Source organism: Montipora foliosa, chromosome 6 (assembly GCF_036669935.1).
Source record: "Montipora foliosa isolate CH-2021 chromosome 6, ASM3666993v2, whole genome shotgun sequence".
NCBI lineage: Eukaryota > Metazoa > Cnidaria > Anthozoa > Scleractinia > Acroporidae > Montipora > Montipora foliosa.
In genome coordinates this window covers 29,201,243-29,228,742 of record NC_090874.1, presented here as the reverse complement: position 1 = coordinate 29,228,742, position 27,500 = coordinate 29,201,243, and the positions used below count along the sequence as shown (strand labels likewise).

The 27,500-nt window shown below is 41.2% G+C and overlaps 1 protein-coding gene across 1 annotated transcript in view; it reads left to right on the top strand.

Annotated features, from left to right (window-relative positions):
* The window catches only part of LOC138007097 (vesicular glutamate transporter 2-like), a 135,481-nt gene extending 109,220 nt beyond the window's left edge, over positions 1–26,261 (top strand). Inside the window, exons 8-11 of the mRNA XM_068853822.1 lie at positions 1,375–1,524; positions 6,644–6,776; positions 24,405–24,643; positions 25,331–26,261. Coding sequence (XP_068709923.1) covers positions 1,375–1,524; positions 6,644–6,776; positions 24,405–24,643; positions 25,331–25,483 — 675 coding nt within the window. The 3' untranslated portion in view covers positions 25,484–26,261. The remainder of the gene's footprint in view (positions 1–1,374; positions 1,525–6,643; positions 6,777–24,404; positions 24,644–25,330) is intronic.
* The last annotated feature ends 1,239 nt before the right edge of the window (positions 26,262–27,500 follow it).

Below are 27,500 nucleotides of genomic sequence, written 5' to 3'. Positions count from 1 at the left end.
TAGGACATTTTTTTCCTCAAGAGCAATCGAATTTAAAAGACACAGAAAAGTAGGACATAACAATAGCTTGCACGTTCATTAACTATGTACGGTGCAGCTTCCTACAGTTCCCCTATTATCTAATCCCTGATTTCAATCCAATTCGACTTAGTAAAACTTCCGCACAAGTTGCTAGTTAAAAAAAGTTAGGAACTGGTGAACAAAAAGACGTAATAACGCTGGCATTTCTTATAAAGTTTTTTTCTGTTGACAAGATGGAAAGACAAATACATCAATTTTTAAAAGAAAATTTAATAGGTTGTGCTTGCTTAGCTTGAGATTATATACAAAACGAAAGGAATAGCGAACTCATCTTACCTTAGCAGATTTCAACTGACAGCGCGGCCTCGGCTGAACTCCCAACTCAATTGATCTTTGACAACATTTAACTCGGAAATCTGCGAGACGCGATTGTGCATGAAGCCAACGATGAAAATTCGATCACGCAAGAGTGAAAGACTGTAAAGCAACACCACTATTCAGAAAGAAGAAAAGGTGTTCACGATATAATTCCTGGAGCAAGTAATCGAACAAGACATCTTCGGCCACCATTTTGTTTGTTATTTTCCTTAATTCCGACGTATAAAAGTATGCGAAAAGGTAAGAAATGTTTTTGTGATGAGCCTGCGTCTGTCTGACCACAAGGTCTTACACAACATCGCAACAGTTGTCATCAAGTTTTTTGGAATTCGTTCGGATTTGCTCGCTTTTTTCACTCGTATTTCGTACTTTCTAAACTTTCGGAGTTTATGGAATTTAATACAACAATTATTCCATTAACTCTTGTTGCATATGAGACTGGTTATAGCCAACTCGCCGCTACGCACCTCATTGGCTATTTACCACCTCATATCCAATGCGCGCGCATGGAATAATTGTTAATTATACCACAGCCTCGCATACACAATTTTATTCGTTGGGCATGGTCCTGAGCTGGTGACTAGCACCTACTAATCATGAGGCTTCCTCAATATACATCAAACCTTGTATCACATTAATACAAGGGTCTCTTCCGCAAAGCCAACCAATTAAGATAAGCTAGGCGCCTATCCAATAGTTGAAATTCGAGAATGTCATCTGTTTGTTCTTAGACTAGGTAATTCCTCGTAGACATACTTATTAAGGTAAAGGATATCAGAACAGTCAGAAGGACTTTTTCTAGTCCTCGGACTGACAGGGAAGGTCTGCCAACAGTGTAAATCCAGACTCTTGAAATTTTCATAAATCCAGATGCTATTGCTTCATTCAGTGAATGACATTAGTCAGTCTCTCGTTGATGTTGAGCAATTTATTGTATTGAATAAACAGTTGATTTATTTTTTATCCCTATTTCAGTTCAACGCTCTGCCTTGGTCAGATATTTTATCCTCATCTGCAGTTTGGGCTATCGTGATTGGTCATTTCGGCGCATGTTGGGGATACTACACATTATTTACAGGCATGCCAACGTATTTCAAGGATGTTTTGCATTTCGACATCGAACAGGTACACATGCTTTTTAGAGTGACACAAGGGAATAAAACCTTTTATTATATAAACACCAAAGAAATACCAAGTGAGCTTTCGCGGGATAATATGATATCTTCGCATGTGAAAATAACCTATTATCTTATCTTCTTCTCGAGTTGACAATTGTTCGCTAGCTGCGCAGAAAAAATTCATATCTTCGCCCAGCCATGTAATATCCTCTATATCTTTAACACCTTTGTACTACTGTTCTACCTGTTTGCAAATCATCGCGTTTTGTACAAAATAAATGGTTCTGAAATGTTTATTTGTGGGTGATTTTGAATTAGGTGTCACTTCCTCTCTAGGACAGCCTTTACACGAGGCAACGTCGGATGATATTGTGCAACGGAATACTCGTTCATTTTGGTTTCCTCATTTTTTTTCTAGCTATGTTTTTGTGTAAGTGAAATTCTTTTCAGCGTGGTTTTTTGTGCAATATGCTATCTGAGTATTCTCTATTCAAAAGTGCCTTTTGAAATTGCCCAAGTTTTCATCAACAATGAAGCGTGAATAATTGGTCTAAAACGTCGTAATTTCTCATCTTTTATTAACCCTTTGGTCACGCCATTGGTTATTAAAGTATCAGGCGAAGAAGAAAGGAGACTTCGATCGAGTAACGCAAGCTAGCACGAGGTTTATACAAGATGGCCGACCTATCGCTACCAGCATGCAATGCCTAATCCTACATCCCCCCCTCAAAAGGGAAAGCTATGAAAATACAACAAAACGAAAAACAACAGGAATCATAACAACAAATCAAAATGTTCATGTGAAGCACTGAGGCACACACACTTCAATGTTCACCTAAACATTCAAGCGTTCTGGAGGTCTCACAGCTCTTCCTGACCGAGTTGTCAGGACCGTGTTGTCAGACTCTGTGGAGGTACGCACTCATCCAGCGTTGTTCCTAGAGTAGCTACTGGGACAGCTGTCTGTGAGGATGGGGGCACCTGCGTCGTCTGAGGCCTCGACTGAGTGCTGGGCACTGGAAATACAGGAATGACAGGTACTGTTGAGGCAGGAAGAACATCCCAGGCTGGCGTAGCTGAGTGTTGTTCGGCTTCAGCTGGTTTTGCTGTGGCTACTAAGGCAGAGCGGTTTTGCTGGCGTGTGCCCCTTTCTGTAATGACAAGGTAAGATCGGGGTTTCTCAGTTTTCCCTGTCACCAGGCCATACCGATCTTGATCTCTTATCCAAACTCGGCCACCCAATTCAAGTGTTGGCAGGTTCCTTTGCTCTGTGACGCCTGTCAAAGTTGCGCTGTTAGTTCAATCGATACAATCTTTCCTTTTCTTCTTTTACCGATTGGCGATCTTTTATCTGCACATTAGGGTAAAAGTGGGTTGGAAGGGTTGGTAGCTGTGTTTGCCGGCGACGTCCCATCAGTAGTTCACTAGGTGAGTAGTCATTCTGTAGAGGAGTTGATCTGTAAGTCAAGAGGGCGATGAAGATGTCTTCGTTTTTCCTCAGCATTGACTTCGCTGTGCGAATGGCTCTTTCGACTTCACCGTTCGCCTGGAGGTATTTTGGCGAACTAGTAACATGTGTGAAGTGGTATGCTTCGGCAAACTGTCGAAAGGTCTCTGCGCTATACTGTGGCCCGTTGTCCGCGTAATGACATCTGGGATTCCATGTGTGGCAAAAACCTCCCTGAGAGCTTTTATAACTGAATGAGAAGTCTCATCAGGGAGTTCTTTGATGTGAAACCACCTTGAGTAGTAGTCTACCACGATGATGTATTTTCTTCCTTGAAAATCATACAGGTCTGTTGCTACCCTCTCCCAGGGGCGGGCAGGGAAGGACGCCGGCATAAGTGGTTCTCTGGGCGTTGGTTGTTCCTTGGCACAGGTGTGGCATCGGGTGATCAACTCACCAATTTGTGTGGAGAGTCCCCGCCACCATACGGAAGTGTGGCCCTGGATCTACACTAAGTCAGACCTAGGTGACCAGTATGAATGCAGTTGAGGATTTGTAGTCGCATACTCCTCAGAAATACTATACGATCATCGTGCAGGAGTAAGTCATCAACAATCGTGAGGTGGCTTCTTTTCTCCCAACATGGGCGTAGTAACGGCTGGTGAGGCAAGTAAGGGGCCATCCGTGAAGGCAATACGATCTTAAAAGGGAGCATTCTTCGTCTACCTTCTGCGCATCCCTTATCTGCTTAACTCGGGCGGCGCTCTCTATCATCCTGAACTTGAAATAAGACCGCATCAATTCCTGTGTTGGAAGCATCCGCTGAAATGATCGTTGGATGGTTTGGATTGTAATGTGCCATGACTGTCGGTGACACTAACGCCTGCTTGATCTGCTCAAAGGCTTTTTGCTGGGGTGCAGCCCAAACCCAAACACTGTCTTTGCGTAATAATTAACGAAGGGGGTCACTGAGGTCAGCCAGGTTGGGAATAAATTTCGAAGGTGGTTGACCATTCCAATGAATCGCTGTATCCCCGAGACATCTGAAGGCACTAGGAATTGGGTCACAGCAGTGGTCTTCTGTGGGTTCGCGTGGAGTCCAGAACTGTCAATGATGTGAGCGAGAAATCTGGTTGATGATCGTGAAAACTCACATTTGTCATTAAGGGTCAACCCAGCTTCTTGTAGGCGGTGAAGAACAGCTTGTATGCGTCCATCATGTTCTGACTGGTCCACCCCGTGAATGAGGACATCGTCCCTTCCAGGCCCTCAAGTATCTTGAACATGGTGCGTTAGAAGATCTCAGGAGCGGAGCTGATACCAAATGGGAGTCTGTTGAAACAAAAACGTCCAAATGGGGTGACAAAGGTTGTGAGCAGTTTTGATTTGGCATCCAAGGGAATCTGCCAAAACCCACTGTTGGCGTCAAGTTTGGAGAATATCTTACTGTCTCCCAGTTTAGCGAGGTTCTCATCCACTGAAGGTATTGGGTGAATTTCACGCTGGACTGCTCTGTTAAGGTGAGTCAGGTCAACACAGAAACGCACACTGCCATTTGGTTTAAGGACAGGGATGATACCTGCACGCCACTCAGTTGGCTCTGTTACAGGCGAGATCACTCCTTGCAGAAGCATTGTTTCTATTTGACTTTTTGCCTTTGCAATCAGTGGATGGGGGATCTTTCTGGGATTGTAGAGACAGAAAGGCTTAGCATCAGGGCGAAGTGTTATGTGGCATTCAGTCTTAAGCTTTCCCAGTCCGCTGAAGAGTGCTGGAAATTCGGCTTTGAAATCTGTTGACCCCGTGGTCACCTCTTCGACATCTTTGTCTTATGAGTCCTAGTTCGACACAAGCTCTCCTGCTGAGTAGCGAACTCTTCTGATTATACACCACACATATAGGCTCAGTTAACTTTGGTTGTCTGTACTTAAGAGTTGCATAGAACAGACCTTTCACAGGCAGTTGCGTGTTTCCAGGACCGCATAGAACCTGGGATGTCTTGGTTAATTCAACATCTTGTAGCCACTGAACATCATCGCTAAGGACAGTCACTGCTGTCCCCGTGTCAAGCTTGAAGTGCATTGTACGACCGTTCACTCCTATTTGTTAAGACCAATAGTTCTTCTCACAACCGATCTCACCCAGGAAGTGTATGTCTTCCTGCTCTTGTTCTTCTACTGCATGTACCTTTCCTGGATAAGGTTTCTTGCTGAGACAGACAGACGGAAAATGTCCCTTCTGGTTGCAGTTATTACAGATAGTGTCTCTAGCTGGGCAATACTTCCTGTCGTGGCTCTAGTGTCCACACCAAAAAGAGGGACGGTCATTCTTGGAGGGCTCTTTTATGTATCCTTCGTTTTGGTTACGAGCAGGTTGGTTCTTTGTGGCTTGTTGTTTGTTGTGAGAGCGTGGCTGACTGACGTAATCAACATCGTTTTGAGTTTCTACCCCACGGACAATGGTTCGATTTTGCTTTCTTGCCTCGGCTTGTCGGCTTATGCGAGCAGCGTCCACGAGAGTGAGGTCAGATTTAGCTTGTAGGTGGTCAGACAGTGTATCATCGAGGACTCCAACAATAATTGTCTCTCATAAGTTCATCTCTCAGAGTTCCGTAATCACAATTTTCGGCGAGGATGTATAAATCTTGAATAAAGGTGTCCATGGATTCCCCGGGGTTTTGTCTTCGTCAATTGAACCGAGCTCGTTCGACGATAACATTGCGGCGGGCTGCAAAACAGCCATTTAGGGCAGTTTTGACTTCGTCAAAGGAAGCGGTTGCTTCGTTTATGCTTAACGTTTTGACGATGTCATCCGCACAATCCCCCATTGCATAAAGAAATGTTCCAACCTGTTCCTGGTTTGATTTGTTTTGAAGGCCAGAAGCGATCCGATAGCGCTCAAAACGTCAAAGCCATTTGGGCCACATGTCTGCTTGATTCGGGTTGTTTGCTCCATGGAACTTGCTCAGGAGCGGGAGAGAGTTTACAGGCTGTATAGGCGGATTAACGGGTGAAGGCGGATTTTCAACTGCAGGAGCATCTCCGGGTTGGTCTGCCATTCTGTTTTATAGCGTTGGAGGGGTCAAGACCGCTGCCACCATATAGTATCAGGTGAAGAAGAAAGAAGACAAGGCAAGGCAAGCTAGCACGAGGTTTATTCAAGATGGCCGACCTATGGATCCCAGCATGCAATGCCTAATCCCACAGTTATTCCTTAACACTCTTTGAATTAAAACTAGGTTACCATTAGTTCCACCAGTAACATTTTGACTATCAAACATCATTTTCAACAAGCCAAAGAACAATAGCAATAAGAATTTTTTTTAAAAATCGAGACCCTTAGACAAACTAATAAATTCAGCCAAAAGGTGAGAACATCAAACATGGAGACATTGCAAAATGAATCTACGGGCTAAACACCGACTACTGTTAATGAGTCTCTACTTTAATTTTCATCCTAATTCCACGGATACGTGTGCAGTGTCTTCTTAAGAGAAGAACAGCTTGATACCAATATTGAATGCGGGGCTTGCAATATCAAAAGGCAGCAACCACAAAGAGAATGAAAGTTCGGTTTAACGTCACTTGTCGCTGAGGAGGAAAGTGAATCCCTCGAATGTATTCACAGGTATTGCTTTATTTGAACTGAACCGACATTTTTTCCCTTTTTTCACTTCTAGACTGGTTTCTTGGCCGCCTGTCCTTACCTGTTTAAAGCAATATTAGGTCCTTTGGGAGGGGTGACTGCTGATGGTCTTCTCAAATACAAAATTTGCACAATTGGTACTGTGAGAAAGGTTTTCTATGCCGCAGGTAAGCAGGAATAACAGTCTAATATTCGACGACAAAGTTACATAAAGTTTTTAATTCAAAAAGCATTTTTGACTTGATGTGAAACTTTGAGAAAGCTGGCCAAGTGTAAATCCAACTAAATACTGGTTATCGCTGACAACAAAGTATATTATCACTGATATAACGTTTGCCAAAAAGATCGGCGCACTCTATGAATTTGCGTGTAGGGACCTCCGTTTTTGCGTTCATGCCCTTGTTCATTTTTGTCCCTTCCTCCTCCCCTTGAGAAAAGTCAGTACAATATTAAAGGTTTAGAAGGAGAAAATAAAGGTGGCGATCATTAGAATATTCAAGAATTCTAAAGAGTTAAGTTTAGCGTTAGTATTTAATAATAAACAGAGATAGAGCTGTATTTGTTCATATATTATATTTCCTCAAGTCATCTCAATTTTACAACATTTAATGAAAAAACTAGGATCCAGACCCGTTGGAAACCATCTCTTCACTTATCCTCTAATAAAGTTTATCTGTACCACATATTACTATACCATAATTAACCAGACTAGATGCTATTTGAATCAAGGTGGCACTTCTTCATTTTTATGATGTTTATTGAAGCAAATCACATATTTTAAAATTAATGCGGGCATTTGAGTTAAAATGTAAAACGTATTTTCTTATTTATAATTAAAGCGTTTCATAAGATCACCCAGAAGCTAGTGGAAAATTATTTTCTTCATTGTTTAGTATATTGTACTGAAGTCGAAAGGTGTGAAATAGTTATTACTATTATCTTTTGTTTTTGTTTTTGATGAAATAAACTTAAACAGTTTAGTTTTTCCCACCTTCAGTTGCAATGTAACAGTTCGCGTGTTCAAATCCATCAGGGGTTTATTAATTAAGAAACCACAAATTGACCGGGTCTCAGTTAGCTTGATTCCTCAATTGGTAGCACTTGTCATCACAGAGGTCATTTCACACATATCTTTTCCCTCCCGTAGTACCTTTCGTATTTATCTTTTAGACATTTTCAAGTGTATTCCAGTTCAGTTTGAAGTCGTAACATGACTCCTCTCTTTTTGCAATTATCCAGTATCACAAATACCATAATGCACTTTGTTTGTTCCTCCAAAACTTTGCATAAGCATTGTTTCCAGATTTTCTTGGGACCATTATAAGTCCTGTTGGTCAATTGTTAAGAGCACGTTGTTGTAGTCCGCCATGTTGGACCGAGCAGCGAATAAAGGATAGTTCTGTTGCTAGTACTGGCCTCTAGACTGACTCAAGAGAAAATAACAAATGCTTATGCAAAATTTTGGAGGGACAAACAGAGAGTTATGGTATTTTTAATACTTGCTAATATGCGTTTTCAAGGTTCTCCAAGTTGTCCATTTGATAATTAAGTTTACATTTATAATTAGTGAATTTATTTTAAATATATGCAAAAAATAAACGATAATGAATTTTATTATGGCGTGGTCCCTGCTAAAATGCAAGTCATGAAGATTGGAACTCAAAGAAGTCTCAAAAACTCTAATGATTTAAATATTTTTATTCACGATTATCGTCTCAAGGAAGTTACAAACTATAAATATCTTGGTGTCTACGTCGATAGTACCTTGGCTTGGAAAGAGCATCTTTCTTATATGCGAAAAAGAACGTATCCAAAAATCCGTGTTATAAACAGACTTTCTAGTTTCCTGGCTAGAAGCGTTCTATTGTAGAGCTATAAACAAACGATGCTACCAATCTTTGATTACGGATGTTCTGTTTGGATGGAATGCTCAAATTCAATGATAGACAGCCTAGAAAGGCTCTAAATCAGGTTATGCGTACCATACTCAAAGCTAACAGGACTTCTTGCACTCAGAGTATGAAATCTAAATTGGGACTCTTAACATTAAAAAATCGAAGGCGTTTTCTGAGATTTCAGTTAGTCTATAAAATCATCAACGACTATAACTGTCCAAACCAACTAAAAGGCTATTTACCTCGGCGATTAAGTCTGCACGGGAGAGATCTCAGAGACAGCACTACGCTACATTTACCAAAAGCAAATACAACAGTTGGACAAAAAACTTTTCAATATGCTGCAGCGAAGGATTGGAACGATTTACCAAAATCGATAAGATCAATTACAACCTTTTCATCATTCAAAGCAGCCTTATATAGTTTTTTGCTAAATCAGACAAATTAAGTCATAGGTGCACGGTAAATTAAATATGGTATTTTTTATTGCTATCCTTTTTATCTGTTAAGATAATATTTAAATAGTTGATTTTGATTGTAAGTGATATGATTGTATTTCACCCTTTATCATAAGAAATATTATATTTATCTGCTCATGTATTAATACCAGTTTGTTTTTAACAAACTGATACATTTTTAGCAGTTTAAATAAAGCTATTATTATTATTATTATTATTATTATTCATTATAATCTACTTCTGGGGAAAAATCTAATGTGCCATATTGTAATCTGCATATGAGTAAGGCTTGGAATTATTTGCTCAAATAGCAAATGTGTCAAAGATATAAAGAAAATCCTTTGTTTGTAAGAAAACACTTGCAGTTTTTGAAGTAAAAACTCAGACATGTTTGCACATTTCAGTTTCAGCGAAATCTGCCAAGCACCATTTCCATCTCCTTGGTGTAGATGGAACCAATTTTTTTTTCAAGCATTTCTAGGTTTTTGATATGTAAAACGTTCTAGGTTTTTGATCTTTGTGAGTCCAAACGTTCTTACAACAACTAGCACTCTTTTCTCAGTTCAATTATTTTGCCGAATCCACTGATCATCATTTTGGTGGTGGAAGTAAGTTGTCTGCTAGTCCTTAACCTATATAGATTGGGTGAAATACGTATGTTGTTTCAAATGCCTATGCAGGTATTTTAGGTTAGCATTCAAGATACTAGTATTACAGAAACTAATACCACTATGACTGGTTTTTATTTATTTAAGGCTTTTTTGTCTAACATTATTTGCTCATTAAAATAAACTATGCAATCGTTTGTGTTACATGAAGTACTACTTTAGTATTTCCCATGATGCACGGGGAATGTTAAAAGAGCACATGGCTTAACGTTGTGCAGATTGTTTACTGCCTGAGGTCCAGTTATTTGTTAAGCACAAACATGTTTGTTATTTAACAAAAGGGGACCACATAAAATTCACTTACTTCGAGGATTCACAAGCAACATGGCGGATCGATTCAAACCACCGTCTATGGATTGGACCACTCCAGGGGACATTCACAAGCGTTTCAAACTCTTCCAACAGAAATGCGAGCTTATTTTCGAAGGCCCACTCGACAAAGTTGAAGAGGCAAAAAAAGTGAGATTGCTGCTGCTATGGATTGGCGATAAAGGCCTCGAAATATATAACACGACCACGTGGGCCAGCGATGGCGACAACCTCACAATCGATCCAGTTATGGCGGCGCTCGAAGCCTATACAAAGCCCCAAAGTAATCAAATCCTCGCTAGATACCAACTGCGATGCCTAAAGCAGGGAGATAGACTACTTGAGGAATTCGTAACCGAAGCGCGTTTATTAATAGAAGATGGTGGATACGATCCCGCCGCTAAAGAAAATACCCTCCGACATACAGCTGTATTTGGCGTGGCGTCCGATAAAGTACGCAAAGATGCGATAGCACTTGGCCACAAGCTAACCTTCAAACAAGTCTACGACCTGGTGAAAGTCGAGGAAAGTACTAAAGCACATACGAAAATAATTTGCAAAAGCGAAGAGAAATCAGATCTTCACGCGGTTGAAAGAGAACCCGCACGCTCGATCAAAAACGCCTTCACACATCAAACTCCCTACTGCGACCAAAACCAAAGTCAAGATATTCAAATCTTGAGCGTGAGTGCTTGGCTGTCACATATGGCCTAGAGAAGTTTGAGCACTACCTGCTTGGTCGGAGAATAATAGTTGAAACTGATCACTCCCCTCTGGAACAAATTTTCAAGAAGAACATCAATGAGGCTCCGAGCCGGTTGCAGAGGCTACTCCTTAGATGCCTACGATTTGACGTCAATGTGCAGTACGAGCAAGGAAGATCCATTCCAGTCGCCTATGCCCTGTTGCGAGTTTGCCACAGGAAACCAGCACCCACTGCTAAGAATATGACAGAAGACTCTGTACCACAGCGTAATATCCACTTCATATCTACCCCTATTGACCTAACAGCAGTTAAGTCCTCTGCGGCACTAGATCCTACCCTGAAACTACTGAGGAATACCATCTTCAATGGCTGGCCTCCTTACAGAAAGCAATGTCCGCAGGAACTATGGGAGTTTTGGAACTTTCTATGTGACCTCACAGTAGAGGATGGCCTGGTGCTCAAAGGCAACAGGATCGTCATACCAGCAGCCATGAGAAACAAAGTTCTTCAAGCAATCCACCAAGGGCACCAAGGAGAGAACAAATGTATCCTCCGAGCTAGAGAGTCGGTGTTCTGGCCCGGCATCTCCACTGACATCAGGCAGATGGTGAAGACCTGCAACCCACGTAATAAACACCAGCCAGCTCAGCCCAAACTACCCATCTTGCAGCCAGACCTCCCTACCCGGCCATGGGAGAAGCTCGGCACAGACATTTTTGAATGTAACGGGGAGAAGTACTTAATGGTCGTCGATTACTTTTCAAGATTCCCTGTGATAAGACTCCTCAACAACATGACCATCCACACCGTGTGCAACCACTTCACAAGCATCCTGGCAGAATACGGCCTACCAGCCACTATCGTTGCTGACTTCGGATTTCAATCTCAATACATAAGTGAAAGGTTCCGATCAAAATGCAAAGAAAGTGGCATCACGCTATGTTGTAGTTCCCCATACCACCATCAAGCCAACAGCCTGGCAGAGAGAGCAATTGGAACCTGCAAGTCGCTGTTGATGAAAGCACTAGAGGAGAAAGAATGTCCATACAAAGCCTTATGGACGTACTGCACGACCCCTCTCGATGACCGAATGCCATCACCCCATGAGTTGCTATTTGGATGTAAACCACAAACGGCACTCCCAGACAGAAGAAGCACATTGAGGTCCAAACACCCAGATAATGACCTTCACCACGAAGCTAACCATAAACGTCAGGAAAGGCAAGCAGTATTCTACGACAGAAAGGCTGGCAGCGATAAGAGGCCTCTTAGTAACCAAGAACCAGTATTCGTCTGGAACACCCTGAAGAATATCTGGCAGCCGGGAACTGTGCTAAATAGGCCACAACCAATGGAGCGCCCTCGAACTTACGCAGTGGACATTCAAGGAACAATCTACCAGAGAACTAGGGAGCACCTGAGACCAAGGAGTAAGAGAGAAGTACATGTAACCCCTTCAGCCGGCAGTAACCTTCCACTTACAGTGACTCCGGTACACAGCTCTAAAGATGTACACTTGTGCAACGCCAGGGTAACCAGGCCTCCTCAGTTGGCAGAAGCTAGCCCTGAAGGCAGTACACCAACACCAGATCAATTACCTCCTCTCAAGTCACCTTGCAGTGGGAAGCCAGCCGATCTCGAGCCAACCGGCGCCGTCGCAACCAGTGAAAGAACTGGCCACCAACCAAAGAGCCAAGTTACAAGGGCAGGACGCATCACCCGGGTCCCAACCAAGTTCAAAGATTAAATAGAGGCAAACAAAGACATCTGAGCAAAACTATTTTTATTATTGACAGTGGGTTCCCCGTTACACCCATGAGACTGTTTTTAGTTCATGTTATGGTTTGATAGACGTAGGACGGGTTCAATTGACGTTCATTATGATTTTTATAGATTCTCTCCATTGATTCATTTGCATGTAATTAGAGCTTCTCTTTATCAACAAAGAAAGGGGGATGTCATGGTACGTCTAGCGTGACACACCATATATGGCCCAGCATGCTTCATGTAATCTGTGTATGATATATTTGGTGTAGATTAAAAAAGAGAAAGACTTCAATCTATTTCAGAGTCATCGGCAAACATCGCTAGTTTAGAGTGCATGATTACATTCGGGAAGTCATTGATGTACATTAGAAATAAGGTAGGCCCTTGGAAAGATCCTTGCGGAACTCCCGATTTTACAGGATTCCAGTTGGAGTAGGAACCATTAATAACAACCCGTTGCATGCGGCAGCTAAAGTAACTTTAAAACCATGTAAGTAAAGGGCCACACATACCAGACCACTTTAGCTTTTGCAGCTTTTTGTGACAAACCGAGTCAAATGCATTAGCAGAATCCAATAATATCAAATCGCTTTCTAATCCAGCATCCAAATGTTTACCAATTTCTTGGTTCACCAAAAGAAGTTGGGCCACACATGATCTGCCACTTTGGAAGTTATACTGTAGGTTGTAGAGTTGATTATTGATATGTTTGGTCAATTCGTTGGCAACAACATATTCCGGAATTTAGATACAACAGGTAGCAGTGAGATTGGTTGGTAGTTGCAGACGTCATCACGTTTGTCTTTTTTTCTGAACCGGAGTTATATTGGCGTACTTCCTCTTGCTAAGACACAAGCCGTGGCTTAACCCAAAGTTGACAAACGCTGTTATGGAAGGAGGCAAAACCTCTGCGCACTCCTTTAAAATAATATTAGATAAACCATCAGGTCCGACTGATTTGCTTACATTCATGGATTAAAGGAGAGACGTCACCTCTTTCACAGAGACCTAGATCGGATCCCAAAGGAACAAGCTCCTCTAAAATATCGCTACAACCAATGTGATCTTTATAGATGGACTGAAAGTACTTAGAAGAAGGCGTTGGAGCGTGCACGGTGGTTGGAAAAGACGTCCGCACCATAATATATTTTATGAGAGATCGGTTTCCTTTTGTTTTTGAAGGAGAAGTAAGACAAAAATCTTTTACTTTTATGATAAACTTCATTAGCAATGTGAGCAAGGTATTTCTTTCTTGCAGAACGAATCCATATCTTAATAGATTGTCTGTTTTTACGAAACTTTTCCAATAGTACAGGATTATTACAATTTCTGACTTTCCTCCAAAAGTTTTTTTTTCGTATCGCTTTTGCTAGGCCATCCTTGATCCACGGGGGATGATTGGATTGCGTGCAGGTACTTTAGGGACAAACGTGTTGATCATTCCCCCAATTCCAAAGCTTCATCGAAATCCTCCTGGGATGCGATATTAACTAGACCAGAGCTCAAAGGGAGTTGATGTAAGGTCTGACTAATGACTTCACAATTTGCATTTTAAAGTTGTAACGTAAACACTTTGCAGGAGTCTTGAAAAAATAGGAAACCACGATGTCAAACAATATGGGGTAGCAATCAGATGGAATTTCAATTTCCCTAATAGCAACACCACTTGGAGAGAAGAGATACTGTCTGAATTGTTGGTCAAGACTAAATCCCGAAATTTATCCAGCCACGAGGAATTATCTAAATCTTTTTCTGGAATTTTGGTCTTAATTATTAACAGACGTTTCGACTGAAACCATCAGTCTTCATCAGTGAAGTTTGTCACGTGGTAGTTCACTATCATGTGACAAATGTCGAGGAACAGAGACGAGGGCCCGGTCCCAAGTGTGAGACAGAGAGAACCGGAGCGCCCCCCCCTTCCTTTCTGTTCAGGGTTGGATCCTCCACCCTTTCCCATATTGCTTTCTTTATCCCCCTCCTTCGCCACTCTCGCTCTTTATCTAGGATCTTGACTCCCTTCGAATCCAACACGTGTCCCGTGTCCCGTGTCCTTCAGGTGGCAATAAGCTGCCGATTTTGAATAGGATTGGAGTTCGGCCATTGATGTTGTTTCAGCCTGGCTCTGATGGACTGAAATGTCTCTCCCACATAGGTTTCGGCGCAGCCCTCCCCTCCACAGGTAGTATCATATACAAGGTTGGAATGCTTCTCAAACGGTTGTTCGTCTTTAACCTTGACCAACTGTTGTCTTAGAGTGTTCTGGAGTTTGTAAAACGTTGTTACGCCGTGTTCTTTGAGAATGTTTTTATTATTCTCAGATAGGACTCGTATGTAAGGGATGGTTGCCCAGGCCTCGTGTCCCCTCTTGATGTTGTCAATGCCACCCGCCCCGCCCCCGTTCATTGTGATCTTTTTGGTTTCCGCTGAACCCCCAGTCAGGATACCCGCATTTTCGGAGTTACTTCTTGATATGGTTTTTCTCATTTGTCAAGGTGTCGGGATCACTGATCACCTGTTCCACTCTGTGACTAAGTGTCCGGAAAACCCCAAGCTTCTGTATTAAGAGATGGTGGGAGTCAAATTGTAGATAATTATCAGTGTGGGTAGATTTCCTGTACACTTTTGTTGCTAGACTTCCATCGCTATTCACATGAACATGGCAATCCAGAAAAGCAATGTCATTATCATGAGTCGACTCTTGAGTGAACCGAATATGGGAGTTGACGCTGTTAATACGGTCGAAAAAAAAGGTGGATCTCTTTCTAAGGTAGCACCACAAATGTGGCGTCTACGTAGTGGAGCCACAGTCTGGGAGGCCTACACGTGTAGGAGTTTAACGCCTGCTGTTCGAAGGCCTCCATACAGAGGTTCGCTACGATGGAGTATACGGGCACCCCACAGCACAGCCGTGTACTTGCACGTAAAACTTTCCTACAAAGGAAAAATAGGTAGTTTTGAGACAAAGTTTGATTAGCTCAACCGGAGAGTTTGGTCTGATTCCAAACGGTTTCACACAACCTGAATGGCGACATTCGGTGAAAATGACGCAAACAATGCAGCGACATCATAAGACGTAACAACCTTGTCCTCTTGTTGTTTGAAACCCTTGATCTTCTCCAAAAAATCTCTTTTGATTTCAATATGGTGTGATGTTGTTCCAAACAGTGGCCCAAGGACAGAAGCAGCATATTTAGCTAAATTGTACGTCACCGAGTCAATACTACTCACAATTGGTCTTACAGGGATGGGTTCGGGTTTGTGAATTTTGGGTAGATCATAGAAGGCAGGAATAGTTGGTTCTGATGGCGGGTCTTGTTTCCTCTTTTCATCCACGTTGATGGTACGGTCATGGAAAAGCTTTGCCGAGAATTTAGTGACTTTCTCTTTAAATCCATGCATTGGATTATATCCTACTGGCTTGTAAGTATTCCTGTCTTTTAAAAGGTCTGTACATTTGCTGTCATAATCCTCTTTGTCTAAAACCACAACGCACTTCCCTTTGTTAGCAGGGACAAAAACAATGGTGTCGTCTTTTGTTGGAACAGACAGAGCCTTGCGCTTATCTTATACAAGTCTTTTTAAGATATCCACCAGCCTATTTTCGTCATTTGTAGTACAGTGTGAAAAACCAGATCTATCAATCCAGTGTATATTAGGAAATTTTAAATCACCCATAAATACAACAGAATGATAATTGAAAATATTGAAGGGCCGCAGCTAGGATGAAACATAGTTAAAATTTAAAAGACGATCTCTGGCTAAAATGATTAAAAAATTACGAGCTGCAGTTCTGGCAGTCGAAAGCTCGTAATTTTTTTTAATCATTTTAGCCAGAGATCGTTTTTTAAATTTTAAGAATGATAATTGTTGAAATCAACTAGATTCAAAGCCTTTATAAAATGAGTCACAAACCTTGCGTCATTCGGTGGGCGATAGCAGGACATGATGAGAATTTTTCTCTTGTACTTTAGGTTTTCTGTTTTTACCATGACAACCTCAAATTCTGAGGGAAGATCTGTGAAACATACTTGGCTTGAACTTAGTGATGACTTGATTGCGATCAGAACTCCACCACCAGTTCGATTTTGGCGATCATTTTTGTAGATATCATACCCAGTGGGCAGGATTTCAAAGTCAGAAATACTCTCGTTGAGCCAGGTTTCCGTCGAACAAAGAATATCCAAATCAAATCCATGAATGAGGTCTCGTAATGGTTGTAGTTTTGACAGGTAGGAATTAATATCACAGCAGACAGCTTTTAAGCTCCTGACGTTCTGATAGAAGCATGAAAGGTAATACTTGGAAGTATTTGAAGGTCCAGGGTTCGTATGTATGTCGCCTCCAAGAGTGATACGAGGAAGCTGGAAGGTGCGTAAATCTTTTGTAACATGGAGGACTCTAGAAGAAATAAAGGACCTGCCACAATGGTTGTTCGTGCTGCGATTTAAAAGGTTTTAAATAAATCTGCTCATATTTTATAACTTGAAGAGATAGAGAGACCAAAATAAGCAGAGAGAACCAATTCTTTGGAGAACTCGGTAACTTGCGTCCGGCGGCCATGCTCGCTCTCTCTCTCGATTTTTACAACTGAAAGTTTTGAAGAGAGTATTTTTTCCTCGTTGCGCGCAAATCCTGTGTTGCTTTATCAAGTGTTTTCCTTCAGTACAGTAGCCGCCATATTGGATTTGCCCTGCTTTCAAAAGCACCAAGACTGTGAGTACAAAGGATTTGAAGTGTTACCATGCCCTTCCACAATATACCGCCGCCACAGTCTATGAATGTAAAAGACGATGTGTCCACCAATTGTCAATTGTTTAGACAATCTTGGCAACACTATATTACAGCTACCGAGTTACACAAGAAGGCAAAGAAGGTCCAGGCTGAAGGCCTTTGTGAGAGTTTAATTCGTGACCGACTAGTTATTGGCACCCGAGATTTATCCACTCGAGACCGCCTACTCAGGGAGCGCCCAGTTCCAGGGTTCACTAGATGCATTGAAGCCCTTAGAGCCAGTGAGTTTGCGAGAGTCCACAAAGACCATTTTAATGATACAGTAGTTGATTCTTCCCAGACAGTTCATGTAACTAGTAGAAATAATTCTGCTAAGGATAAGCGCAACCGTAGTGGTCATGCAACCAAGCCAAGAAAAGAAAGTTCACAGAAAGTAAATATAAAAGTTCCTTGTAAATATTGTGGCACCAATCACCCTTATGACAGAGCCAAGTGCTCTGCTACAGGAAAGATTCGTCACAAGTGTGGTAAGCATGGCTATTCTGCAGTCAAGTGTAGAGGTCAGAAGAAATTGCCAACCCAACTGCTAAGAAAATACACTACACAAGTGGGACACAAGGTTTCTTGAAGATGACAATGAATCAGATGACTCAGTTTTCACCACAGAGCGTGTTGGAGCTTTTAGTAACAGCTCCAGCAGGACCACTTTCAAAGTCCCTCTTACTTTTCACACGGAATAGAGTCCCACAGTTATAAACCAGCTAGATACAGGAGCAACATGCAGTGCAATGTCCAAAACAGATTTGTTGAACATATTGCAGAGTGGTGAAGGACATTATAAAGTTGTATGATGCACGGATGGTTGAACCACTGGGATCTTACACCCTTACTGTCAGTCTCAACAATGGTCCTAAACGCAACATACCATTGCCTATCATTGATGGCAGTACTTGTGTCAAGCAAGACTGGATCTCTCTAGGAAAAAAAGCCAGTCTATTCACGCACTTAGCGGTGAGCAGTATAAACCCTTGTCCTCCGATGATCTTTTGCAAGATTATGACGACGTGTTCTGTGGTTAGGGTTGCCTCCCAGGTGAATACCACATCAACGTTGATCCAAGTGTCAAGCCTCTAAAACACGTGCCTCGAAGAGTTCCAGTTCCTGTAAGAGATAAACTCAAAGAGAAAAGTGATCAAATGGAAAAACAAGGAGTAATCGTCAAGGAAAATGGGTCAGCTGAATGGATTAGTAGCCTTGTTGCAGTACAGAAACCCGGCAAGTTGCGTGTGTGTATCGATCTGCGAGATCTGAGCAGGGCCATTAAGAGGCCTAAATATCAAATGCCTACAGTAGAGGAAGTCCTGCCCAAACTAACAAATGCTAAAGTTTTTACAGTTCTAGATGCAAAGGACGGTTTCTATCAAGTGAAACTTGATGAAGAGAGTTCTCTGTTGACTACATTCTAGACCCATTTGTCTGTTACCGCTACCTTCGGATGCCACAAGCAATTAGTAGCGCCCCTGAGGAATACCAGCGCCGTCAGAATGAAGCTCTTGTAGGCCTGAAAAGTGTAGAAGTAATTGCAAATGAGATCCTGTGTTATGGCAGTGGAGAAGCCATAGAACAAGCTCTAGCATATCACGATTGCAATCTACTAAGCTTATTGAGGCGAGCCCGCAGTCTGAATTTGAATCTGAACAAGATATGCTAAGCAGAGCTTATCTCCAATTGGATCACACGCTACACGAAAATGTTCCTGAGTTCCAAATCTTCCAGCTCAAGGAAGAAGAGAAGCTGTTTCACGAGATTGCTGAGATCAAGGAAGTTAATCACATGCGCCTATCTGACGGTACTCATCAGCAGATCAAGCAATGCGCATTAGCAGATGCCACACTACAAACCCCAATTAATACAGTCATAACAGGGTGGCCAGCTTGAAGAGAAGCTGGTCCTATTTGCATCCGCGACTATTGGAATTTTGAAGATGGAGTTCTTTACAAAGGAATTTAAGTGATTATCTTTGTTTGTAGGAGACCTCAGATGATTGCCAGAGTTCAATCCAGCCACCTTGGTGTTGAGGATGGTGTTCGTCGAGCACGTATGTGTTTTTTTGGCCTGGCATGGCAAGTCAAATGAAAGAAACTGTTCAGAACTGTGAAGTTTGCAATGACTTTCTGGCTAGACAACAGAAGGAGCCTTTGATGACACACAAGCTTCCTGATACCCCATGGTCAAAAGTTGCTCTAGACATATTTATACTTGGCAATCAAAATTAGCTAGTAACTGCTGCCGATTACTACAGTGACTGTTTTGAATTAGATCCCCTGCAAGACACGACCGCCGAAACAGTGATCATTGTTATAAAAAGACAAGACATGGCATTGCTGACATGGTCACAGATAATCGTCCTCAATGTTCCACCGCACAGTTTGCACAATTTGCCCGGGAATGGGAATTTCAGCATACAACTTCCTCACCATTGCATAGTCAGAGTAACGGAAAGGCTGAATCAGCTCTTTAGATAACCAAGACGCTGATGAAGAAAGTAAAACGTGCCAACAAAGATATTCAAATGTCTCTACTTGAATGGAGAAACACTCCAGACAGCTATGGGGTTAAGTCCAGTTCAAAAGCTCATGTCCCGCAGGACTCCAACCACCATTCCTACCTCTGCGATTCTACTAAAACCGGAAGTAGCAGCCGGCGTGTGCGACAACCTTAAAACAAAGAGGCAAGTAGCCAGGCAAAGCAAGCTACAACAAGCATGCCATTACCTGAGCTTCTTAGGAAACCAGTGAGACGTCAGCCAACCACTCCTAAGGCTGCTTGGGGGAGAGGGTCCTGTGTTGCAAAAGTTGAGCCATGCCCCCTAATATAGGCGGAATCGCAAGTTCACCCGTCAAGTTCCAAGCAAGCCACAAGATCAGCTTCAAGTCACACAAGCCAGTGCTGGTCAAGTTCCAGTTAAATCCGATCCTGAGAGTTCCAGTGTTCAATTTAGTGTCCCTGAAGTTCATGACAAAGACCAAGCAAGAGCTCTTGTGACTCGGAGTGGCCGAATTAGCAAGCGACCATCCAAATTTAAGGAGTTTGTGAAATAGAACCTTGATATGTTGACTATGAACTTTGTTTGTTGAACATTTATTTTCCTTTGACTTTCGAGAAGAGTCACGATAAACATTTTCATTTAGTCTTATATCTCTGTTCGATCACCTATGTTGTTGCTAAGTGGTCGTTCATATTATACTCTAGGCATAGTTTTTTTCCTTTTTTTTCTTTTTTGCTTTCATTTCATTTTTGGAAAAAAAAGAGAGATGTTACTTTAGCATTTCCCAGGATGCAAGGGGAGTATTATACGAACACATGAATATGAACTCTCGTTTTTCTTCACATTTCGAAAGTATTTGCATTGATTGCCCAATAGATGGAATATTTTGTAGTAGTTTCAAGAGAAAGACTACTTATTTGAACTCCACTTTTTTAATTTAACGGTCCGCCATTACTTGATGCAGTTTCGACCTATAAGCTTTCAGTGATCTGGTTCGAGGAGAAAGTGACCTCATTTACTTACTAGCTTAAAAATGCAGTGTGTGAATGCGGCTTCATTAGTATGCAGAACACGAATTTGACAACCCTGCTCGTGCTGCATGCTAATTAAGCCGTATTCACACACTGCAATTTTAAGCTAGTGAGTAAATAACGTCACTTTCTCCCCGATCCAGATCACTGAAAGCTTATCAGTCGAAACTGCACCAAGGAATGACGGACCGTTAAATTTAAAAAGTGGAGTTCAAATAAATAGTACAAAAATACAAAAAAATCCGCCTATTGACCAATCAACGCAAATACTTTCGAAATGTGAAGAAAAACGAGAACTGATTTTTTCATCGTATTAGCGCTTTAAGCACAAACAGTGTGATTTTTGTTTTGGCAGTTAACTAGCCTTTCAGCGATTTGAATCAAAATGAATTTCATTCTATTATACTTTTTTGTTGTACTTATCAAAAGTCTTTGCCTTTTAATAGGATTGAAAATTTGATATCTTGTGGTTCACCTTTTCATTTAAACCAATCGTTGAAGGTAAAGTTAAAGTCACCTTATTTAACGTGGATAGTTCCTTCAGTTACAAAACTGGTGCCAACGGAAGCCGACGGTGCGCTCTTTACCCCCTACCTTTGTCAGTGCTCAATTTTACGGATATTTAACAATTATCCTACGAGGGCACGCTGGATATGAAATGTTAGATAACCAAGTTGGTCAAAATCAGTTTATATCCAGCAAGCCCGAGTAGAATAGCTGTTTTATTAAAAACTCCAGGATCGACAACTCTTCCACTGAAGCACCGATTTCTGCCTCGCTCAATTCCGGTCCAAAAAAGCTTTTGTCGGCCATTTTTTCTCAGAGCTGCAAAAATCATTTGAACTTGCTTTATTGCTGAAGCGTTCCTTGACCATATTAGGTACAGCAGGCATATGAACTGATAGCCTGTATCCGGTGAGCCAATGAAAATGCTGAAAATCTGATATCTGTAGTTCATTTTTTAATAATTAAAGATATAGTTACATGGATCAAAGGTCACCGAGAATAGAACCGGCGACGTCTTGCTCCAAAAGCCGTGCACTGTTCAAATTCCTTAAATATTACCCGCTCAACTTTTGGATTAACATCATTTTTCTGTTTTTATTGGTTTCTTTTATGTTTTTCCGTTTAAACTCGCTCATCATAGATCCTCTACCTCTTTAGAGAAGAATACAAAGATTTATATTTTAATAGAAAACACTCATCTTAATATATAGATTTAGCCAAGCCTAAAAGCGGAGCTCCCGGGTTGTTTATTCTTACTGGCTGTAGGATTAGTGAAAATAAAATGCTTTGGAATTGTCCGCGTTTTGGATATTGCTTAATTATGTCATTTTTTTCGCTGCCCAACTAGTGACCACTAGTGAATTCCATGGTTAATTTCACCCAAAAAACCGACTGATCGCATGAATCGCATGAGTGTGATATCGATTTTTCCAGCGAAATTTACTGTCGAATTCACCAGTTAGGCAATAAATTTTTCTTGAATCGCAAGAGTTCTACAAGAAAACAAGCAAATTCTTAGCAAGCGAACGGAAGGTCAAACAAGGAGTTTTTTTTATGTACTGTATTCTCTGAAAACGAGATCATTTACATTTTGATGTATTTCATTGAAACACGCCAGCTTAGAACCAGATCGGCTAGAAAGGACAAACTTCAAACAAGATCTCTAACAAATTAAGCTTACCTGAACGTGCTTCAAACAATCTTCTGAAAACACAACCTGGTGATATTTCTCCTTACTTTTACGAGAACTCATTGCGATTACATGTTTATAACATAAGCGCAAAATTTTCTTGTCACTGTCGAGGCACATCAAAAAACAGTTAGGCAAACGGAGTTTCTGTCCAAAAAGAGTACAGATGATTGTTATTTAATTCCAGTTGAGAATAAATTCCTGAACAAAGGAAAAAACGACTACACCACTTTTTAGAAATATGCATCCACCTGAAATAACTCATCCAAACGGTTTAGTGTCCAAGAAAAGAATTTGTGGAGTAACTTCTTCCACCCAGTTTGAGCTATTACTGGTATTCTGTTTTGTCGTTGTCGTTCTCTTTCGCTCTCCTTTCGTTTCTGTTGCAGTCATAGGTCCTCCAGGCAGCATGTAACCTTATCAGAGCTTCTAAAGATATGCCAAAAATTGCAATTTAGAGAAAAAAGCAGCACTAAAAAAATTAAAAATAAACGCTTTAAGTTTACGTGCCGGTGTAGTTGGGAAAATCTAGACCACGGTCAATATCGATTTTAGCCAATCAAATTCGTGAATGTGGTAGTTCCCTGTCCCTGTGAAAGCTTATTTCGGAACTGAATTTATAATTACTGTCCAAACTAAATTAATACCTTTCGACTTGAAGGCTTTTTCAGGGGCACCCAACGATAATCTTTGGTGAAATATGTGTTCGGGAAAGTCAAACTGTTCAAAACATTTCGTTACAAGGGGCTAAGAAATGTCTCTCAAGGGCCTTTGGCTGAATTTGCTCGTTGGGTGCCCTTGCTTATTGTGTGAAATAGAGGTCCAGTCGTGAGCAGCTTTGTTTGATCGTTAAATTGCAGTCGAGTAAGCGAATTACTACGCTTTAGGCTGACTTTTTAATTACTAGTTTTTGAGAGAGAGGGTGTAAAGATTTCTCTTAACTTACGTTATGTAAACATCGATGGCTTTATTTGTGATCTCCTGAATTCTGATCAGTTAAAGTAATATTATTATGTGGATGTGTCAACACTGGGTAATTCCTACTGTAATACACTTTCGTCTTTACTGGATAGCCATGCACCGTTAAAACAGCGGTCTGTTTCTGTGCCCTCACTTTCTCCATGGTTCACACCTGATATTCTCCAGGCTAAGAGAAAAAGAAGACGTTTTGAGAGGAAGTGGCGTTGTACTAAATCCGATCTTGCCCATCTACGAAACATAGAACAGTGTCGTATGGTGAAGGATTTAGTAAGAAATGCTAAAGAGATCTACTTCTCTTTAATCGAGGATAAACCCGGTGATCAACGTACACTGTTCCGGTCCATCGACCAACTCCCCAACCGCAAACCCGAGGCTCGTTTCCCAACTTGTCCCACAGATAAGCAGCTGGCTCAAAACTTCAGTGAATTCTTTGCCGAGAAAATTGACACGATCTGTGCACAGCTTGTGGCTACTACCGATATTGATCTGGTATTTCCTGTGGCCCTACTGTTGATCCTCCTGCATGTAAACTTACTACTTTTCAGCCACTGCAGTCTGCACAACTATCTGAACTCATATCATCTAAATGAAATGCTGCGATCTTGACCCGGTCCCTGTAACTATACTTAAACCATGTTTGCCCTTATTGTCGCCTGTCATCACTGAAATTGTCAATCATACGTTGTCTTCTGCCTGCATACCTAAATGCCTGAATAGCACATCCGCCCATCTCTAATCTCCCATTTATATCCAAAGTATCGAGAACGTTGTCTGCTTCCAACTAGTTCACAATGCTGATGCCAATAATCTGAGCAAAATCTTCTAAACCCTAACCCTGAAACTACCTTAGTGTGAGTCCAAGATGATGTCCAAGATAGGTCCTTGAAGTATGAAAATAACTTAGATAATGTTGACAATAAAGACAACAGATACTCCTACTTTTAGCTTAAGAGTTGGAGATTTATGTACCTAAATTGCTCATTGAAACACGTTTTGCATTGCCAGGTTGTCTCCTAGCAGGAGTGTTTATCGTAGCGACAGGATACACCCAACAACCACGGACAAGTGTTATATTCCTAATCTTGGGCGTTGGATTCTCTGGTCTGAATGCCATTGGTTACGCTGTTAACCATTTAGACATTGCTCCTCCATTTGCAGGCATTCTTATGGGTCTCACTAATACATTTGCATCAACACCTGGATTCATCAGTCCACAAATTACAGGCTTCGTCACATCACATAAAGTAAGTTTCATTCCATTCATTTTTGTGTCTGCAGTGGTCTCTAAAGCAAAACTGGAACATTTTCTGCCGAGGCCCTTTTAACAGGCTGGTAGAAGCTACTTGGTTAACCCTTGCTCAGATTCACAAGAATGTGCTCCGTCTCGTATGACCACACAAGACAGAACATTTGTGTGAATTTTACTTGAAAATTGTCATTTTGTAGATTTCACCATGTATATTCATTAAACTCAGTAAAATAACAAGTTGTTCTAGGTTGCCTCAATCAGAGAATATACCATTTTCGAGTTTTCACGGCTGGACTGGATTTAGCATGAAATGGAAGCTAATGATGGCAAATCTTTTCACACACAAATTAATTTGCCTGCATTAGCCTCCGATTCATGCTAGATCTAGATAGTCCAGCTGTGACAATTCAAAAATGGTCTATTTACAGACAACGTTACCATGACTCAAGGGTAATGCACGAGCATTACCCTGGGGTCTTGGAAACTATATTTTTCTGATACCACTTCACATGAAAAGAAGAAATAGAAGATATCTGCAGGAACACTCTTGCCTGGATTTAGCCCGAATTTTCTGGTTTGGATAAGTAGCAGCTGAATTTTGCCAATTTCTAGCACCTGATAAGTTGTGCGGGTGTACCCTAGATTTAGCAATAAACATGAGGAGATATCTCTTGCCTTCTAGAAACAAGAGGAATGGCGTATAGTGTTCTGGATCACATTAGTCGTCTATACCATAGCAGTATTATTCTATACTTGGCTTGCATCAGGAGAGCGGCAGCCTTGGGCATTACCTAGCAGACAAGAAGTTGCTTTCAGCCAAGAAGAGGACTCCTAGTGCAACCAAAGGCAGCAGTCTGAACTTTACAATTTGTCCACGACTTAGTGCATGTGCATGGAGTTTGTAAGATGCACAATGGTTTGAAAACAAAACTGGGTGCAACAAACCTCGGTATACAGACGGATGAATTTGTGACCAAAGTTATGGTTCACATTGCAACCAAGTTGACGACCAGACAGTGTGATGCCACTCTGGTTTGGAGGAATTTGTACATATTTTAAAACGTTTTCCAGCCACATTCATTGCAGTGTTACATAAATTCAAATTTCTAACCTAGATTCTTATTTCTCCAAACTATAGCGAAGATAACGCTGACGTCACCTATTGTTATTAATGTGCCAACCAGAGCCTCATTGACTGTCGAAACAAATGGGCTTTTTGTTTCTGTAGTTGGCACATTTGAATAACAAAAACAATGTTTGTAAACGGATATCTTCCCTATAGACAGTGTGCTTGACTGCACTAAATTCTATTGCACGGACTAGTTTTTTAGGGCATTGATTCCTGAGAGTCGCTATGTAGTTGCTTTCCTCATATATCGTGTTATTCTCGAGAAATGTGCAAACTTCGGGGACCCTCGAGGAACGGCCATCTTGACACTGAATTTTAACCCAACTTTGGCGGACTCTCATCGGCAATGAATGCTCTCAATCGCTCTAAAGACGTATAAAATCGTTCAAGTAACCTTTCACTTGTTGTTTGTGTGACTTTGATATCAGTCTTTTCATTACCGTCATCGTGTCGGGAAAATAAGAATATTTTCTCACAGACATATAATTTTAATAAAAAAGTACCCTTAACAAAACATTTGTTTATGAATGAGCTTAACCTTTGAGTTGTGTTAAACTCCACTCATTAAATGGCGGATAAATACCCTTTCAAATGATCGAAGCATATCTCTGGAAAAATGTTTGTGTGTAATACTACGCCACTTCATATTTGCGACCTCCAAAGGTCATCAAATAGGCTATTTATAACTCCGTATCGCGGGATGAAATGAGACGAAACTTAGAGACGCCATAAAAATGCAAATCTTACCTCTGCTGTAACGTATTTTGGTGCTAATTGCTTTATCAATCACCTCCTCCTCTCAACATTTTGAACTGTGTTTTCTCTTCTTGACCCTTATTCAACAAGAGGCTACAAGTAGCCTATACTCGGGCCTTCAAAGGTACAGTGGTGTATGGTTAACTTAGCACTAAAGAAAAGAAAAGAGAGAAGCCTGTCCTTCTTACATCGGCCTTACATTGCGATTCTCATGATGTTCGACTGTGTATGTAGTGAATACCCGGACCCAGATTATCTCATTACAGGTGGTGACAATCACCACTGGACCATGAAGACGAGGTAAAAATAGTGTATTTATTCCAAAGTGACTAAGCACATTGTTTTTTACTGATCTATGGGTATTCTTGCTCAGTGCTTGAGAAAGGAAACGCTAATTGAACAGTTTAAGATGAAACGAAATGACTCATCGAAACATCTTTTGCACAAAAAAATGAAAGAGAAACGAAGGTGAGATGTGAGATGTGAAAACATCTTTCCAAGATGACCAAACTTTTGTGCAGTGGTGCAAGTAAAGGTCACTTTGTCACGTGCGTGACGCGAGAAGATGTGCACTATATCTCGACACTTAAAATACTTTCAGAAGTACACGAGTTCCTTGAGGATGGTCATGCCAAATGAATCCATAGCACGAGAATCAAATATTTAAAATATACCATTTATTGTAATTTAAATACGTACAGTAATATGCACCCAATTGTCAAAATAAATATGTTGTTTGCCCGCTGGGAGATCCGTATAGGGAAAAACTGTGTTCGATGCCTTGAAACTGCTGCCCTTCAAGACCGATGTCACAGTTTTTTGCTATACGGACCGACCCTTTGCTGGTAATTTTTTTTTCCTCTCTCTCTCCCATCCTTGATGGCAAATGCAGTATTAAAGCAACTTACAAACTGAACGTTTAAAAGAGAAATCTTTTTTTATTTAAATTCTATTTCCAAACCTCTTG